General features: G+C 47.7%; 1 protein-coding gene across 1 annotated transcript in view; it reads left to right on the top strand.

The window, feature by feature from the left end:
* The window catches only part of PRPF19 (pre-mRNA processing factor 19), a 79151-nt gene that overhangs the window by 8143 nt on the left and 51150 nt on the right, over window positions 1–19858 (top strand). Inside the window, exons 3-4 of the mRNA XM_077250804.1 lie at window positions 7374–7450; window positions 7717–7858. Of these exons, the coding sequence (XP_077106919.1) occupies window positions 7374–7450; window positions 7717–7858 (219 nt within the window). The remainder of the gene's footprint in view (window positions 1–7373; window positions 7451–7716; window positions 7859–19858) is intronic.

The following is a 19858-nucleotide window of genomic DNA, read 5'->3' as shown; positions in this document are numbered from 1 at the left end:
TCCAGACAAAGTCTAAACTGTGTACCATCCCCTGTGAAGGAGAGTTACTATTCGGGCCCACTCTGGATGATATATTAGAGAAAGCGGGTGATAAAAAGAAATAATTTCCCTCCCTGGGTTTCCCTTCATACAGGAGGCCCTTTCGGAGCAAGAGGTTCTTCCGAAGGAAGCCAGGGAAAAACCAAGATAGGTGGGAAGACAAGCGGAACAAAAACAAGGGTTTCATATTCAACAAAAACCCTAACGACAACAAAAAACCCGCCCAATGAATGCTTGCCCCAGGTGGGGGGAAGACTGTCCCTCTTCCTCTCAGCCTGGGAGAAAATTACCAGCAGTTTTGAATTACCAGGGTTTTGAATATAATAAGATCCGGACTGAAACTGAAATTTCAAAAGCCCCCTCGTTCATGACAACATCGCTAAGGTCTTCGGAGGAAGAGCAACTAGCATTAGAAAAAGAAGTCATGGGACTAGTGAGCAAAGGGGTTCTCATGGAAGTTCCCCTACAAGAAAGAGGACAAGGGTATTACTCCCCTCTGTTCCTGAGGAAGAAATCGGACAGATCTTTCAGGACTATCATAAATCTGAAGAGTCTAAACAAATTCCTGGAAGTCCAGTCATTCAAAATGGAAACAATAAAAACCTCGATAAAAATGTTGTTTCCACTGTGTTTCATGGCAGTCCTGGATCTAAAGGACGCCTACTATCACGTCCCGATCCACAAGGATCACCAAAAATTCCTCAGGATAGCAGTCTACATCAGGGGGGTGATACACCACTTCCAATTTTTAGCCCTCCCCTTCGGGCTGGATATAGCCCCCACGGGTCTTCACAAAATTAGTTGCAGAGGTAATGGCTCACCTGAGGGAGCAAGATACCCTGATAGTGCCATACCTCGACGATTTTTTGGTAATCGGTTCCTCTCCACAACACTGCGAAAAACAACTACAGACAATCAGGCATTCTCTGGAAAATCTGGGCTGGTTAGTGAACTTAAAAAAGTCCAGGTTATTACCGTGCCAAATCCAGGAGTACCTGGGGCTTACTCTGGACTCTATAAAGCAAGAATGTCGTCTTCCAGAGGAAAAAATTCAAAACATCATGAGGCTAGTATCCAGAAGGCGAGACACCCCCTCCTTAACCCTCCGCCAAGCAATGTCCCTCTTAGGATCCATGACAGCCTGCATCCCGGCAGTCCAATGGGCTCAACTACATTCAAGAGATCTTCAATGGCAAATCTTGTCAGAAGAAGTTTCTCTAAAAGGGAATTTAGAAGGTTGGCTCAATTTATCTCCAAACACGATTCGGTCACTAGATTGGTGGACATCGCAAGACAATCTTTCTCAAGGAATCCTGTGGGTAACTCCAGTCTCGCAAGTAGTAACAACAGATACGAGTCCCAGCGGGTGGGGGGGCACACCTGAACGACCTGTTACCTCAGGGGGCTTGGCCACCATACCTGAAAATAGTGTCCTCCAATATGAAGGAACTGCTAGCAGTCAAGTTTGCACTATTGGAGTTCCTAGATCCCCTTCGGTCCCACCATGTCAGAATTATGTCAGACAACAAAGTGGTGATAGCATATCTAAATCACCAGGGGGGTACCCGTTCTCGGAGTCTGATGGGGATAACCAAATCAATCTTCCACATAGCAGAGAGCAACCTTCAATCCCTATCGGGCCTTCATATAAAGGGGGTGGACAACTACAGAGCAGATTACCTGAGTCGTTCTCACTTAAAGCAAGGGGAGTGGGAGCTAAATCAGTCAGTGTTCACTCAGATTTCAGTAAAGTGGGGCGTACCAAACAGACCTTTTCGCAAACCATCTGAACAAAAAAGTGGACACCTTTTGCTCAATAACGCCAGTGGGGAGCCCTGTTTAACTAGATGCATTCCTGATTCCCTGGTACCATCAACTAGCATATGCCTTTCCCCCTATTGCTCTGATTCCGGCAGTGCTGAGGAAGATTCGGGAGGACGGGGCTCACATAATCTTAATAGCCCCGTTCTGGCCGAAGAGGCCTTGGTTTTCCTGGATGATGAGGATGTCCATCTCCGATCCATGGGTACTACCGGATCTCCCCAATCTTCTCTCCCAGGGCCCAGTTCATCATCCGCAAGTGGCAGGTTTACACTTGACAGCCTGGCATTTGAAAGGGAGTTATTAGAAAACGGGGTTTTCTCCAGGGCTGGTATCTACTGTTACAAAGCAGAAAACCCGTTACAACCAAACAATATGGCAAAGTATGGAAAAAATTCCTCTCAACCTCAGGTGTCATAATAGAGGAGGGCGTCCCTCTTAGAGCCATACTTGAGTTCCTGCAGAATGGACTAGAGATCGGTCTGGCCACAAGCACCCTAAAAGTCCATGTAGCAGCTTTAGGAGCTTTATTCAACTATGGTTTGGCAGGGAATCGATGGATTTCTAGATTCATCAAAGCAGCCGGTAGATCAAGGCCTCTACCTGTAAAAATTACCCCTCAGTGGGATTTAAATTTAGTCCTTAGAGCATTATCTAAACCTCCCTTTGAACCCTTAGCGGCTGCTCCAATTAAACTCTTATCCCTTAAAACCTCCTTGCTCGTTGCTCTCACTTCTGCACGTAGGGTCAGTGACATCCAGGCCCTATACGCTAACCCCCCTTTCACGCAATTCCTCGATGATAGGGTCGTCCTAAAAACTGACCCGGCATATCTCCCAAAAGTGGCATCCCGTTTCCATAGGACGCAAGAAATATCTCTTCCCTCCTTCTGTCCTAATCCCAAAAACAAAGAAGAAGAGTCATTGCATACATAGGATGTGAGGAGATGCCTGATGCATTACATAGAAGTCACTAGGGAGTGTAGGGAGGATGCCTCTCTTTGTATGTTTTCAGGGTCCCTGGAAGGGGAAGAAAGCATCTAAGGGCACCCTGGCAAGATGGATCACAGAGGCCATCAGCCTGTCATACTCATCGAGTGGCGTACCCGTCCCAGGAAATATCAAGGCGCGCTCAACGAGAGCAGTAGCAATCTCTTGGGTGGAGAAGGCCGGAGCTTCAATTGAGCAGATATGTAAAGCTGCTACCTGGTCTTCACCGTCCACTTTCTATAGGCACCATAGATTGGACCTTATCTCCTCTTCGGACCTTACCTTTGGTAAATGGGTTCTGGAAGCGGTGGTCCCTCCCTAATGTACAAATCTCTGCAATTCCCTCCGTGGTGCCGTCATGGGCGTCAGAGAAAAATATAGTTCTTACCGATAACGGTATTTCTCTGAGCCCATGACGGCACCCGTACATTCCCTCGATTCACTTCTTGGGTGTGCACGTTAATATAGTGCCTTATGCTAATAGTATAAATAGTCACGCGGTATCTCAGTTAAGCCTTTAAGTAATGTTAAAAGCAAGTCTCTATTCATAGTCTCCCATCGTTCTCTAGTAAACAACTGATGCAGGAGAGAGGTACCGCCTTTTTATCTGTAGGTTTCCTGTCCTTGGTGGGCGGATCCCCCTATCTCCGTGGTGCCGTCATGGGCTTAAAGAAATACCGTTATCGGTAAGAACTATATTATTATTTTTTTTTTCTGATTAATTTACACTCTGCACCCCATCTTGACTGAAAAAACAGAAATTTAGAAATATTTGCTTATTTATTAAAAAAGAAAAACTGAAATATCACATGGTCATAATTGTTCAGAGACCCTTTGCTCAGACACTCATATTTAAGTCACATGCTGTCCATTTCCTTGTGATCCTCCTTGAGCTGGTTCTACTCATTCATTGGAGTCCAGCTGTGTTTATTAAACTGATAGGACTTGATTTGGAAAGGCACACACCTGTCTATATCAGACCTCACAGTGCATGTGAGACCAAATGACAATCATGAGGTCAAAGGAACTGGCCAAGGAGATCAGAGACAGAATTGTGGCAAGGCACAGATCTGGCCAAGGTTACAACAGAATTTCTGCAGTGCTCAAGGTTCCTAAGCACAGTGGCCTCCATAATCCTTAAATGGAAGAAGTTTGGGACCACCAGAAGTCTTCCTAGACCTGGCCATCCAGCCAACTGAGCAATCGTGGGAGAAGAGCCTTGGTGAGAGAGGTAAAGAAGAACCCCAAGATCACTGTAGCTGAGCTCCCGAGATGCAGTAGAGTGATGGGAGAAGTTCCACAAAGTTAACTTATCGCTGCAGCCCTTCACCAGTCAGGCCTTTATGGCAGAGTGGCCTGACGGAAGCCTCTCCTCAGTGCAAGACATATGAAAGCCCGCATATTTTGCTAAAAAACACATGAAGGATTCCCAGACTATGAGAAATAAGATTCTCTGGTCTGATGAGACGAAGATAACCTTTTTTTGGTGATAATTCTAAGCTTTATGTGTGGAGAAAATCAGGCATTGCTCATCACCTGCCCAATACAATCCCAACAGTGAAACGTGGTGGCAGCATTATGCTATGGGGGTGTTTTTCAGCTGCAGGGACAGTACAACTGGTTGCCACTGAAGGAAACATGAGTGTGGCAAAGTACAGAGACATCCTGGATGAAAACCTCTTCCAAAGTGCTCTGGACCTCAGACGTAGCCGAAGGTTCACCTTCCAACAAGACAATGACCCTAAGCACACAGCTAAAATAGTAAAGGAGTGGTTTCAGAACAACTCTGTGACCATACTTGACTGGCCCAGCCGGAGCCCTGACCTAAACCCAATTGAGCATCTCCGGAGAGACCTGAAAATGGCTGTCCACCAACGTTCACCATCCAACCTGACGGAACTGGAGAGGATCTGCAAGGAAGAATGGCAGAGGATCCCCAAATCCAGGTGTGAAAAACTTGTTGCATCATTCCCAAGAAGACTCATGGCTGTGCTAGCTCAAAAGTGGGCTTCTACTCAATACTGAGCAAAGGGGTCTGAATACTTATGACCATGTGATATTTCAGTTTTTCTTTTTTAATACATTTGCCAAAATTACTACTTTTTTTTTTTTTTTTTTTTTTTTCATTCAAGATGGGGTGCAGAGTGTACATTAATGAAAAGAAAAATGATTTTTTTTGCATTTACCAAATGGCTGCAATGAAAGAGTGAAAAATGGGGTCTGAATATTTTCTGTACCTACTGTATGCAACTGATTGGCCCCGGCAGGAAGCACCAAGTGGCAGGACTTTTGAGTTTGAACAGTCATTCTTTGCGAACAGAGGGCTTTAAGGCCACATTGACTATTTGGTCTGTATTCTACATCAGTATTTGTAAGCCAAAGCCATGAGTGGGTGATAAATGCAGAAGTGACGTGTTTCTATTATACTTTGCCTATGATTTTATTTTTTTTATTTATTTTTTTTCCTCTGCTTTTGGCTTACAAATACTGATGTAAAATACTGACCACATATTGAATGTGGCATAAGAGGAGTGATATAATTGCCTTGTTGAATTAATAATAATTGATACAAAAAGAAAAGGCATTGACTGACTTTCTAGAGACGCATTTGGAAGCATGGTTCGCCAATTAAAACCTAAAGGAACTATATAGACTTGGCATAAAGAAGAAATCACCCATTTCAAAGAGGCAGGTAGTCAAAATCTGTTGTGTGACTGCAAAAGACCTACCTACAGCAGGATTTGGTGGCACAGGTATGCAGTGTGCACAGTAAGATGCATAGTAAATGTGATTGTCTAAGGGCCATACGCTTCTCCTGACCCGCCAAATAAACAAGAAACGTCTGCTCCAATATGCTCAAACCATATAAATGAGCTATAGAAACTGTGAGGTCCTGTGCAACCATGAAGAAAAGCTGAAACTTTTCATGCCCACAGATCAGCGGGATATCTGAAGGAGAAATGAAGCATATGCTATAAGAGCACCCTTCCTACAGTAAAGCTTAGTTATTCTCTGAAGCTGATCTGCTTTTTCTGGCATGGGAAACCTGAATTCATCTGGTCCTCTATGCTGAAATCAGATATCAGGAAATCCTATGATAATCCATCATGTTTTCTTGTGGGAACACTGAAGATTAGGTGTCCTTGGACCTTTCAACAGGACAGTGATTCTATGCACATCTCAAAGTTCACCAAGGTTTAGTTTCAGAAAAAGTCCTGGAAGATTCTAGTGTGGCGGTCAGTCTCCTGAACCCCATAGAAAATCTTTACTGGGATTTAAACACAGTTGCTGCACGGAAACACAAGAATTTTGGTGACATGCAGGTCATTGCCCATGAATAATGGTCTAAGATTCCTCATAAACACTGTCATAAAAGCCAATGGGGCTCTACTAAGTTCTAAAGACCCTTGTCATAAAGGAAGTGAATTATTCTAAGCGTGCAGTGGTGAATTTGGAGAAACCATTTGTTCATGTCATTGATTTATTGCAAAGAGCAGAGAAGTTGTGCATTTTGCTAATACACTTACTGTATATACTTGAGTATAAGCCGACCCGAGTATACTGAGGTACCTACTTTTGCCACGAAAAACTGGGCAAACTTATTGACTCGAGTATAAGCCGGGTATGCATTGTCCCCTCATCCTGTCCTGGTGGGCATGGCTCTCCCAGTCCCCGTCCTGGTGGGCATGGTTCTCCCAGTCCCCGTCCTGGTGGGCATGGTTCTCCCAGTCCCCGTCCAGGTGGGCATGGCTCTCCCAGTCACCGTCCTGGTGGGCATGGCTCTCCCAGTCACCGTCCTGGTGGGCATGGCTCTCCCAGTCCCCGTCCTGGTGGGCATGGCTCTCCCAGTCCCCGTCCTGGTGGGCATGGCTCCTTATCCCTATGTATGATTCCTGTTGAAAAAAAAAAATAAAATCTTATTTACTTGCAGCGCTCCCTCGGTGGCACTGCATCTTGTTCCCGACTTCCAGCAGCTCTTCCTGCCGAGCGATCACGTTTCCCCTCTCAGTAAGGTAATGAATATGCGCGCCACGCCTATTGGAGTGGAGAGGTGGGCATATTCATTACCTTAATGAGCGGTGCCACATGATTGCTCAGATGAAGAGCTGCAGGGGCCGGAACGAGATGCAGTGCCAGCACCGAGGGCGCACTGGTAGGTGAGTATGATGAGTGCTGGAAGCCGGCGGTTACAGCTGGCAGTGTGTGCTGTTACAGCAGCGGCACAGGCTTTAGCCACAGCTGCCGGCTACGGCACGCTGCTCCGGCTGGCTTTCTGGGACAGTGACTCGTGTATAAGCAGAGTGGGTGTTTTCAGCACAAAAAAAATGTGCTGAAAAACTCGGCTTATACACGAGTATATACGGTAATTTGTAATCAGAATGAATAATGTTGATTGCAACTGTATATTGGAATTGCTGTTTATCGTAGCTACATGTTCGAAATAAGCAGGGTTCACCATGAATTAATTGTTTCAGTATGTGGAGATAATGAATTGAATCTTAAATTGCCGTCTGCCTCCTTTAGTTGCTCACCCAATTCGTCCGAAGCCACCTTCAGCTACAAGTATCCCAGCAATCCTCAAGTCACTGCAGGATGAGTGGGTGAGTTTTGCCCAGTGTTCGAAGGTCATGTGGATTGGCAGCTTATTTTCTTGCTACTGAAATGCCTTTCACATACTGTACTATTAAATGCATCTGTTTACAGAGTCGGTGAAGAGAATAGAAGGTTACTATGTATTTTTGTGTGTTATCAAGAGGATTACATACACAAGACTCATGGCTTCCTCTTGTCTGTGATTGTGTGTTTGTTTGACTTCCTATATTTTTATATATGTATGTTTTGTTTTCTTTCTCCTTCTCATGTTTAGGATGCAGTAATGCTTCATAGCTTCACTCTGCGGCAGCAGCTGCAGACTACTCGCCAGGAACTCTCCCACGCTCTCTACCAGCATGACGCTGCCTGTCGTGTCATAGCCCGTCTTACTAAGGAAGTAACAGCTGCACGTGAAGGTACATGGGTTTTTGCTTTTAAAGGCTATTTCCAAGTAAAAGTCGCCATAATTAGTCAGTTTAAGCTGTAATAATTGCTCTTTGTATTGCACATAACATTAAAAGGGTTGTCATACTTGGACAACCCCTTCTTAACCCCTTAGTGACAGAGCCAATTTAGTACTTAAAGGGAACCTGTCACCCCCAAAATTGCAGATGAGCTAAGCCCACCAGCATCAGGGGCTTATCTACAGCATCCTGAAAGATGGGAAAAAGAGGTTAGATTATACTCACCCAGGGGCGGTCCCGCTGCGGTCCGGTCTGATGGGCGTCGTGGTCTGGTCCAGCGCCTCCCATCTTACGATGACGTCCTTTTCTTGTCTTCATGCTCCGGCGCAGGCGTACTTTGTCTGCCCTGTTAAGGGCAGAGCAAAGTATTGAAGTGCGCAGGCGCCCGGAAAGGTCAGAGAGGCCCGGCGTCTGCGCACTGCAGTACTTTGCTCTGCCCTCAACAGGGCTGACAAAGTACGCCTGCGCCAGAGCCGCAGCGTGAAGACAAGAAGAGGATGTCATCATAAGAAGATGGGAGGCCCCGGACCGCAACGCCCACCGCAGCGGGACCGCCCCTGGGTGAGTATAATCTAACCTCTTTTTCTCATCTTTCAGGATACATCGGGGGCTTATCTACAGCATTGCAGAATGCTGTAGATAGGCCCCTGATGCCGGTGGGCTTAGCTCATCTACGATTTTGGGGGTGACAGGTTCCCTTTAATGACCAGACCAATTTTTCCAATTCTGACCACACTCACTTTGAAGTTGTAACTTTGGGACGCTTCAACGGATCCCACTGATTCTGAGATTGTTTTTTCGTGACATTGTACGTCATGTTGGTGGTAAAATTTCTTCGATATAACTTGCATTTATTTATGAAAAAAAGGAAATTTGGCAAAAATGTGGAAAATTTCACAAACTTTTAATTTTTGTACCCTTAAATCATGTCACACAAATTGTTAATAAATAACATTTCCCAAATGTCAACTTTACATCAGCACAATTTTGGAAACATAATTTTTTTGTTAGTATGTTATAAGGGAACAAGCGATTTCTCATTTTTCCAACAAAATTTACAAACTATCTTTTTTAGGGACCACCTCACATTTGAAGTGAGCTTAGGAGGTCAATATAACAGTGACACCATTCTAAAAACTGCACCCCTCGAGTTGCGCAAAATTACATTCAAAAAGTTTATTAACCCTTCAGGTGCTTCACGAGACCTAAAGTAATATGGAAGGAAAAAGAAACATTTTACTTTTTCACAAATTATTTACTTTGGGACCAATTTTTATTTTCGCAAGGGTATCAGGAGAAAATGGACCACAAAATTTGTTGTGCAATTTCTCCGGAGTTCGCCGATACCCCATATGTGGGGGAAAGCCACTGTTAGAGGGCTTAGAAGGGAGGGAGCACTGTTTGACTTTTTGAACGCAAAATTGGCTGGAATAAATGGTGGGCCCCATGTCGCGTTTGGAGACCCCCCTGATGTACCTAAACGGTGGAATTTCCCCCAAAATCTAACTCCAACCCTAACCTCAACACACCCATAAGCCTAACCGCAACCATAACCGCATCCCTAAAACCACAAACCTAGCCCCAACTCTGACCCTAATGGAAAAAATGGAACGACATTATTATTTTTTTTTTTTTTTAAACTTCATTATTTTTACCTAACTAAGGGGGTGATGGGAAAAAAAAATTAGAAAATCAAACCCCCCTTTATTTTGATCACTGGGATAGACCCTATAGCAGTGATCGGAATGAACCAATAGGAAAAATGTCCTTTCTCTATCGCCTCATTGGGGGACATAGGAACCATGGGTGTATGCTGCAGCCACTAGGAGGCTGACACTATGCATAAAAAGTTAGCTCCTCCTCTGCAGTATACACCCCACCGACTGGCACTAGGATAATCATTTTAGCTTAGTGTCAGTAGGAGGTGGACACGGGTCTTTCATTAGACCCATATCTACCTCAATGTGCGTCGTTTCCTTTCAGGTACCTGGAGGGAAAATAGTGTGAACGGTCACAACTGTACTCCCACAAGAGACTGAGTATGGCGTGTACTGCCACCCTGTATCCTCATAGATCTGGCTGCAGGACCAAGACCCTATCACAGAAGGTGTTTAGGAGACCTGGCCAGTCCTAGCTCCGTCCCCCACCCACTCACCCACCAGAGCCTGTCGGTTGGAGGAGACGAGTACGTCCACCCACAAGATCTGGACGTGTTTTTGCATTCCGGAATAATGAGGTATATTTCTACCTTTTTCCTCAGGTTTTTCTGAAGAAGATATACAGATGAAGAAGGTGAGTATTTAGGAAGGTGCCCCTCTATCTCCCTCAGGGCCATTTCGTAGAGCTTTCAGCAGGAGGTTCAGGACATGTTTCCCTGGGTTCAGGTGCTCCCCCTCCCCCCGTTCTGGAGTGGGGCTCCGGCGCTACTTGATGGGCTACCTTTTCAGGGACACAGGCGAGACGTTTGCTGCTGCAAAGGGTTATTCGCCTCCTTCCAGGCGCTCGCCGGGTTCTAACCCAGGCCCTGATTTTCGGACTTTCTCCGGCGCGGCGGTCGCCGGGTTCTAGTCTAGGCCCTGGCTTCTCGGGCCAGCTCCGGCGCGATGGTCGCCGGGTTCTAGTCTAGGCCCTGGCTTCTCGGGCCAGCTCCGGCGCAATGGTCGCCGGGTTCTAATTTAGGCCCGGCTTCTCGGGCCTACTCAAGCACGGCGGTTGCCGGCTTCTAATCTAGGTCCCGACTTCTCGGGCCTACTCCGGCGCAGTAACTCCGCCCCCCATTCGTTCTCCTTCTGGCGGACTTTTCTCTCGCCTGTTCCTTCTTCCTGCAGCGTCGCCTAGCTCCGCCCCCATAGCAGTGTCTGCAATTGGCGCCATATTGGTCCCCCTGGTGTGCGCGCTTGACCCCGCCCACTCCGTCGTGGCATCCAGCAGTGCTTCTGCAGGACCTGTTTTCCCACTGACCTCTACATCCTGGAAGTTACAGAACATCTGCTGTGAGTAAATCTGCACAGCAGACTGACACTCTCATCTGCTCCCATGTCTAATTCTAAGGGAGAACGTTCCCGTCCTCCGGCTTCTTTCTCGGCTTCTCTCTCGGCTTCTCCTGCTTCTTTGGTCCGTCGCTTTGTAGGTTCTTCCTGTTTAATGCGGACTTCCCTCGGTCAGTCCTCTTCCCTCTGTCAGGACTGCAACAGCCCCACGATGCCCACCGCCCAGGACCCCCCTGCTGTCCGAGAGAGTGAGACCCCTATCCCAGGGTGGGTTTCCTCTCTGTCCCAATCCGTGACAGATCTCACCAGGGTATCTCAGACCCTGGTGTCTGTTCTTGATAGGTTGCCCCTGACGACTTCCGCTGTAGCCAGCGGGTCACAGGAAACTCAGTCTGAGCCTACCAATATTGGCTGCAAAAGATCTAGGCAGGAACGCCGGTTTGAGTCCTCTTCCTGTTCCATCTACCCCTTGTGCCCGCCTCCGTGGTCTGTTTCTTCCCGGTCTTCCTCCCCCGAATCAGGCGAAGTGTTCTCAAATGCGCCTTTGGAGGATGTTTTGGAGCTGGATTCTAACCAAATCGCTAGCATGAGGAATATGGTTCTCATGGCTGCAGTTAACTAGACCTGTGGCATCAGACTCCGCTACGGAACCTGCAGATCAGGCGGTTTCGTTTAGACGGTCCAAACCACCTTCCAAAGTTTTTGCTCCTCATTCTGAATTCGAGGAGCTTATGGCCAGAGAAAGGGAGAAATCAGACCAGACGCTTTCAAAGAGGAAAGCGCCTCGGCGTGTTATATCCTTTTTCCCCGGAGCTCACCGCCAACTGCACAACTTCTCCCTCCGTGGACCCGCCAGTTTCTAGACTATGTACCAACACAGTCCTGCCCCTCTCTGGTGCAGCATCTTTGAAGGACTCTGATAGACTTTTAGAATCCTTTGCGAAGTCGGCCTTCGATGCGGCTGCGTCCGCTCTTTGCCCGGCTTTTTTCTCCACATGGGTTTCAAAGTCTGTGGCCAAATGGGCAAAGCAACTCGGTCAAGGCATTCTGGCTGGGGCCCAACCGGAACAGCTAGCGGAACTTGCCAACCAGATTTCTCACACAGGTGAGTATTTGTTTTCTGCTCCCCTGGATACCGTGTCTTGTGCAGCTTAGGCATCCAGCAATGTCGTTGACATCCGCCAGACCTTTTGGCTTAAGGCCTGGCAAGCGGACCTGTCTTCCAAAAAGTCCCTTACCAGCTTACCTTTTCTGGGATCGCGTCTTTTTGGTTCCAGGCTGGACCAAATTATTAAGGACGCAACCGGGGGGACAAGTTCCCTTCTCCCCCAATCCAATCCTCGCCCGCCTCTTCCCAAGAGAGTTTTGGTCCTCTCGGCCTTTTCGTCGTTTTCCGACGACGGACCCCTCTTTTCTACAGCAGAGGCCGCAAGCGCGCCAAGATAGGAAGAAGTTTTCCTTTAGGCCCACTCCTTCCTGGCGCTCCCGCTATTCCCAAGGAAGATCCACCAGGTTTAGACCTGGAAGATCTACCTCGGCATGACTCTCACCGAGATCCTAGTGCATTTCCCAAGCTGGGCGGTCATCTTCTTTTCTTCAGACGTTTGGCTCACGGCGGTGGAGGATGCATGGATCAGGGAAGTGGTATCCTCGGAATACAAAAATCCATTTCGTTCCTCGACCCCGGGATTTTTTTCTTCAAATTTCGCCCCCCAAAAGACCCAACTTTGGTTCCGGGTTTCTTTGCAGCCATTGCCTCCCTCCTCAGCTCGGGGGTAATCGTTCTCGTTCCAGAAAGAGAAAGATTCACAGGCTACTACTGGAATCTATTTGTGGTGCCAAAGAATGATGGCGCGGTCCGTTTAATCCTGGATCTCAAGTTACTGAACAAAAGGGTTCGTCCGCGACATTTCTGAACGGAATCCCTTCGTTCAGTAATCGCTTCCAGGGAGGCACAGGAATTTCTGTGCTCCATAGACATTCAGGACGCCTATTTTCATGTTCCTATATTTCCGTGACATCACAGTTCCTGCATTTTGCAGTACATCCGGAGTTTTTCCAGTTTGTCGCCCTGCATTTCGGTCTCGCAACCGCTCCCAGGGTCTTTACAAAGATCATGGCAGACTCGCTGGCCATCTTGAGGGTCAGAGGTCTGGTACTCTTTCCGTACCTCTGCGATATTCTCATCTAGGCTCCATCCTTTTCTCAGACCCAAGAAAGCCTGTCCATCGTTCTCAACACTCTGTCCCGTTTCGGGTGGCTTGCCAATAAGAAGTCTTGCCTTGTTCCGACTCAGCGCCTTGTGTTCCTAGGCATGCTGTTTCGTCACCCGTCGAACTAGGGGTTTTTTCTTCCCGAGGAGAAGAGAGCGCTTCTCCGCCTGGATGTTCGCTTGCTTCAGGGCACCCGGCTTCCATCTTTCAGAACAGCCATGAAGGTCCTGGGAAGGATGGTGACAACATTGAAAGCGATCCCCCTTCGCTCAATTCACTCACGACCTCTTCAGCAAGCGATCCTTTCGCAGTGGGACAAGTCTGTCCTTCTTCTGGATCGTCCAATTCGTCTCCCGCCCCGAGTCAAACGGTTCCTCACTTGGTGGCTGATGTCTCCTCTCATTTTCCCAGGTCAGTTCTTCCTTCACGTTCACTGGCAGGTTGTGACGACGGACGCCAGCCCTCTCGGCTGGGGGGCGGTTTTTCACCACCTGTTCTTCCAGGGATGTTGGTCGGCGCAGGAGTCTCACTGCCGATCAACATCCTCGAAATACGGGCTATTTTTCTGTCCCTCCTTTTCTGGGAGAGATTTCTCAGGGTCTGCCAGCCCGAATTCAGACAAACAATGACACGGCAGTGGCATATGTCAACCACGAGGGAGGGGCTTGGAGTTCTTTGGCGTTGGCAGAGATCTCAAAGATCCTCCTTTGGGCAGAGGTGACTGTTCCGGCTATATCCGCTGTGCATATCCCGGCGTAGACAATTGGGCCGCCGACTTCCTCAGCCGCTAGGGCCTCGCGGCAGGGGAATGGTCCTTGCATCAGGAGGTCTTTCCATCAGGTTAGCCTTCGATGAGGGACTCCGGATGTGGACCTCATGGCGTCGACTGAACAGGAAGGCCCCTCATTTCGTCTCCAGGTCCCGCGATCCTCTTGTGGTGGGAGCCGATGCTCTGGCCATTCCTTGGTCGAAGTTCGTGCTTCCCTGTATGTTCCTTCCTCTTCTTCTCAACCTATTGAGGAGGATCAAGGCGGAGGGAGTACCGGTCATCTTGATCGCTCCAGGTTGGCCCAGAAGGTCTTGGTTCGTGGAGGTCGTCAACCTTCTCGCACCCGCTCCCCGGACGCTTCCAGACAGATCCAATCCAGTCTCAAGGTCTGAACTGCCACTCGAATTCTCGGTCGCTCATTTTGACGGCGTGGCTGTTGAGACAGCGTTTCTAAAAGCGTCCTTTTTTTTTTTCAGATCGGGTGATTCACATCATGATCCAGGCTCGGAAGTCTCGTCTTCCAGGATCTACTATCGAACCTGGAGGGCCTTTATCTGCTGGTGCGAGTCCAATCGTGTTCCACCTATGTCCTTTTTCTTCCAGGCGGGGCTTGCCCTTAGTTCTCTGAAGGGTCAAGTATCAGCGCTTTCTATTCTTTTTCAGAGGACATTAGCATCCCGACCGCAGGTCAAGACTTCCTTCAGGGAGTAGCGCATGCAGCTCCTCCATACCGGGCTCCAGTGGATCCCTGGGATCTCAATCTTGTACTGGAAGTCCTGAGGGGTCCTCCCTTTGAGTCGCCCAGGGAGGTTTCCCTGTCTTTTCTGACTTGGAAGGTGGTCTTTCTCGTGGCCATCACCTCCATCCGGCGCGTTTCGGAGTTGGCGGCCCTCCCTTGCCGCCCGCCTTTTTTGGTTATTCACCAGGATAAGGTGGTACTGCAGCCTCTTCTTTTCCTCTCTAAGGGGGTATCCACCTTCCATCTCAATGACGACATTGTTCTGCCTTCCTTTTGTCCGACTCATCCTCTGGAGCGTTCGTTGACCAAGCTTGTCTTGGTCAGAGTTTACCTGGCTAGTACGGCCTCCTTTCGAAAGATGGATTCTCTATTCGTCATTCTGGATGGTATGCGAAGAGTCCTGCCTGCCCCCAAGTTGACTATTGCTCGCTGGATTAAAACGGCAATTTTAGAGGCTTACCGGGTTAAGAACAGTGTCCCCCCTCTGGAGTTGGGGCTCACTCTACCCGGGCAGTCGGCGCCTCCTGGGTGGTGCTCCACAGGGCTTCCACCCTACAGCTTTGTAAAGTGGTAACCTCGTCTTCCATCCATATGTTCGCCAAATTTTACAAGGTCCATACCTACGCTTCGGCGGACGTCAGCCTAGGCAGAAGGATCGTGCAGGCGGCAGTGGTCAGTTCTCCGACCTGATGGAACTCTGTTTTCCCTCCCTAGGGACTGCTTTTGGACGTCCCATGGTTCCTGTGTCCCCCAATGAGGCCATGGAGAAAACGGGATTTTTGGTTGCTTACCGTAAAATCTGTTTCTCGGAGCCTTCATCGGGGGACACAGCCCCCTCCCATGTTGATCAGTTCCTTGGTATTCAATGAATGGTTTCTTCTATGTTCCATGTTAACAGTTCAAATATCTGTTTGTGTTCTTTCGGCTTTTTCTCCTACTGCCTTCTCACTAACTGATTATCCTAGTTCCAGTCGGTGGGGTGTATACTGCAGAGGAGGAGCTAACTTTTTTTTGTGCATAATGTCAACCTCCTAGTGGCAGCAGTATACACCCATGGTACCTGTATTCCCCAATGAAGGCTCCATGAAACAGATTTTACGATAAGCATACAAAAATCCTGTTATTGTTGCTGGGTGCCGGCCAGCAATTCTTGGCGGCGCACTGCGCATGAGCCCGCTATTTTCTTCCCGGAAGAAATCTCCAGGGGACAGGACCGGGGGATGCAGGAGGGTCCAGGGACACTGGGGGCTCGGGGACCCCTTTTCTAACTCCTCTGATAAGTATCAAAACCCATATACCAATCGGGTGATGTACCACTTAAGAAATGCGTAGTTCACTATATTGGCGACCAAAAAGTGAAAAAATGATCCCAAATGAAGTGGTACTTTTTAAAATGAAATGTTATTTTTACTGATACAATAGCTTAAAAACATACAAAATGAAAAGATGCTAGATAATAATAATAATAATAATAATAATAATTTTATTTATATAGCGCCAACATATTCCGCAGCGCTTTACAACTTATAGAGGGGACTTGTACAGACAATAGACATTACAGCATAACAGAAATCACAGTTCAAAACAGATACCAGGAGGAATGAGGGCCCTGCTCGCAAGCTTACAAACTATGAGGAAAAGGGGAGACATGAGAGGTGGATGGTAACAATTGCTTTAGTTATTTGGACCAGCCATAGTGTAAGGCTCGGGTGTTCATGTAAAGCTGCATGATCCAATGAGAGCGGGACCTAACTGCCATGGGGCGTTCCAAAACAATGACCGTACAGCAAGTAAGGTGGTATAAAAATTAAACAAAGCAACAATTGGTATAAGGTGCCAGATATATTATAATAAATATAGATAGATAGATATATAGATAGATATAGATATTATATTAATACTATATATATATGTATTAAGAATTAATTACTAGATGGTGGCCCGATTCTAACACATCGGGTATTCTAGAGTATGTATGTATGTATATAGCAGCCACATAGTATATAGCACAGGCCACATAGTATATACGAGCCATGTAGTATATAGCAGACAAACAGTACGTGGCCTGTCCTATATACTATGTGGCTGATACATACATACATACAGTAGAATACCCGATGCGTTAATGCAGGCCACACAATATATAACACAGCCCACGTACTATATAACACTGGCCACGCAGCGTATGTATATGTGTGTGTGTGTGTATATACCGTATTTTCCGGCGTATAAGACGACTGGGCGTATAAGACGACCCCCCAACTTTACCAGTTAAAAAATAAAATCTTAACAGTCGGGGGTCTTCTTATACACCGTATGTCGTCTTATAGGGCCGGTGAATATGTGCCCTTTTGGGGGGGGGGAGTGATCCTGATGACGACGAGGGGGCGTCTCACAGGAAAGTGAGTATCCCCCATTACCGTATCATAGCGCTGCAGCGTGGGGTCTCTGTGCTGGGAGCGGCGGCTGCTGTGCTGTGGTGCAGCGGCTCCTCTTCTGCAGTGTGGGGCCTCTGTGCTGTGGGGTGGCGGCGGCGGCGTATCTTTATGCAGTCGGGGCTCCTCCGGCATCTCATTAAAGCCTGGAGGCCCCGCCGGCAACTCCATCGGTACAATGCGGTGGCCTCCGGGAAAATGGCCGCTGCTCAGATTCAGATCTCGTCCCGAGATCTCGGGAGACGAGATCTGAATCTGAGCAGCGGCCATTTTCCCGGAGGCAGCTCAATAGGTGCGATGCGGTGGCCTCCGGGAAAATGGCCGCTGGGGGCTGCGCATGCTCTGATTCAGATCTCGTCCCGAAATCTCGGGACACGAGATCTGAATCTAAGCAGCGGCCATTTTCCCGGAGGCCACCGCATTACACCGATGGAGTTGCCGGCGGGGCTTCCAGGCTTTGAGATGCCGGAGGAGCCCCGACTGCATGAAGATACGCCACCGCCCCACACTGCAGAAGAGGAGCCGCCGCACCACAGCACAGCAGCCGCCGCTCCCAGCACAGAGACCCCACGCTGCAGCGCTATGATAAGGTAATGGGGGATACTCACTTTCCTGTGAGACGCCCCCTCGTCGTCATCAGGACCACTCCCCCCACCCACCCACCATATACACCCGGCGTACAAGGCGATTCCCGGCGTACAAGACGACCCCCGACTTTTAAGAAGATTTTCAGGGGTTAAAAAGTCATCTTTATTATAGCAGCCACGCGGTATATAACACAGCCCACGTAGTATGAATTAAAATAAAAAATAGTTATATACTCACCCGCCGGGATCCAGCGAAACTCTGGCGATGCGCGGCTGCTGCCATCTTCCGTTCCCAGGATGCATTGCAAAATTACCCAGATGACTTAGCGGTCTCGCGAGACCGCTGAGTCTTCTGGGTAATTTCACAATGCATCTCTGGGAGCGGAAGGTGGTGGCAGCCGCGTGCGCCTCGACGGAAGGTGAGAATAGCAGGTTTTTTGTTTTTTTATTTTAACATTACATCTTTTTACTATTGATGCTGCATAGGCAGCATCAATAGTAAAAAGTTGGGGACACACAGGGTTAATAGCAGCGATAACTGAGTGCGTTACCCGCGGCATAACGTGGGCCGTTACCGCTGACATTAACCCTTTGTGAGCGGTGACTGGAGGGGAGTATGCGGGCACGGGGAATTAACTGCAGGGGAGTAGGGAGGGACTAATCTGACTGTGCCTGTCGCTGATTGGTCGCGGCAGCCATGACAGGCAGCTGGCGAAACCAATCAGCGACGCGGGATTTCCGTTACGGAAGTTGAGGACAGAAAAACGGAAGTACCCCTTAGACAAATATATATAGATAGATAGATAGATAGATAGATATAGATTTTTTTTAAGTTTGGCAAAAAAAATTGGCAAAAAAATTGTACAATTTACAATATTTTCATAAATGGCCCCAAATCGTAACAACCAAAATTTACCACGCACTTGAAGTGCAAAAATTTCAGAATTACTGGGATCTGTTAGAGTTTGATAGTTATTACCACTTAAAGTGACACTGATCTGATTTGTAAGATTTGGAATGGTCAGGAAGATGAAAACAGGCTTGGGGGTGAAGGGGTCAGTTAGACGTCTAGGCTAAGTGAATGTTGGATATGCAACTGTTAGGCCGGCGTCACACTCGGCGTAAGACAATACGATCCGTATTTTACGGCCGTAATACGGCCGAAATACGGTGAAATGTTCCCAAAATAGTGATCCGTAGGCAGGGTGTGTCAGCGTATTTTGCGCATGGCATCCTCCGTATGTAATCCGTATGGCATCCGTACTGCGATATTTTCTCGCAGGCTTGCAAAACCGACATCTAATGGATTTATGTGCTCAAATGTTCATTAAAACATATATACAGTGTATATATATATATATCTAATATATAAAGCTGAATGTGTGTGTGTGTGTATGTATGTATGTATGTATGTATGTCCGGGATTGGCATCTGAACCGTAGCAGCTACAGCCACAAAATTTTGCACAGTCACACGTCTGGACCCCGAGAGCGTCATAGGCTATGTTGTGAGGTGAAATTTTAACCCCGCGCTTTCCAATTCACCAAACAATTTTGCCCCTATCTACATAATGGGGAAAAAGTGAAAGGAAAAGTGTTGGAGGCGTCGCAGCTACAGGCACAAAATTTTGCACAGTCACACGTCTGGACCCTGAGAGCGTCAAAGCTATATTGTGAGGTGAAATTTTAACCCCGCGCTTTCCAAGTCACCAAACAATTTTGCCCCTATCTACATAATGGGGAAAAAATGAAAGGAAAAGTGTTGGAGGCAAATTAACAGCTGCCAGATGTGAACAAGGGGGACTTAAAGAATGACAGCGATGGCACCAAAGAGTATATACTGTACAGTTGCTAAGGTGGGGCCCCAACATGGGATAATCACACCACCACGGGGATATGAACACACACACAAAATGCGCCACACACTACCACGTGCTCGAACACATATACCACCCTCAGTGCACATTTCACCACACATACACCAACCTCGCCACATAAAAGTAGAAACACAAAAGTCGCCGCTCAAAACTCGCCACGCGCAAAACTCTCCACATGCAAAACTCGCCACACGTGCAAAACTCGCCACACGCAAAACTTGCACACGCAGAAAAATTGCCACACGCAGAAAAATTGCCACATGCACAAAAGTTGCAACACATGCAAAAGTTGCCTCACACAAAACTTGCACATACTCAAAAGGCACCACACATAAAACTCGCC

The sequence above is a fragment of the Ranitomeya variabilis genome, chromosome 4 (genome assembly GCF_051348905.1).
Source record: "Ranitomeya variabilis isolate aRanVar5 chromosome 4, aRanVar5.hap1, whole genome shotgun sequence".
Classification (NCBI taxonomy): domain Eukaryota; kingdom Metazoa; phylum Chordata; class Amphibia; order Anura; family Dendrobatidae; genus Ranitomeya; species Ranitomeya variabilis.
Note: the sequence above shows the minus strand (reverse complement) of the source record. Positions and strands in the feature narration are given on the sequence as shown.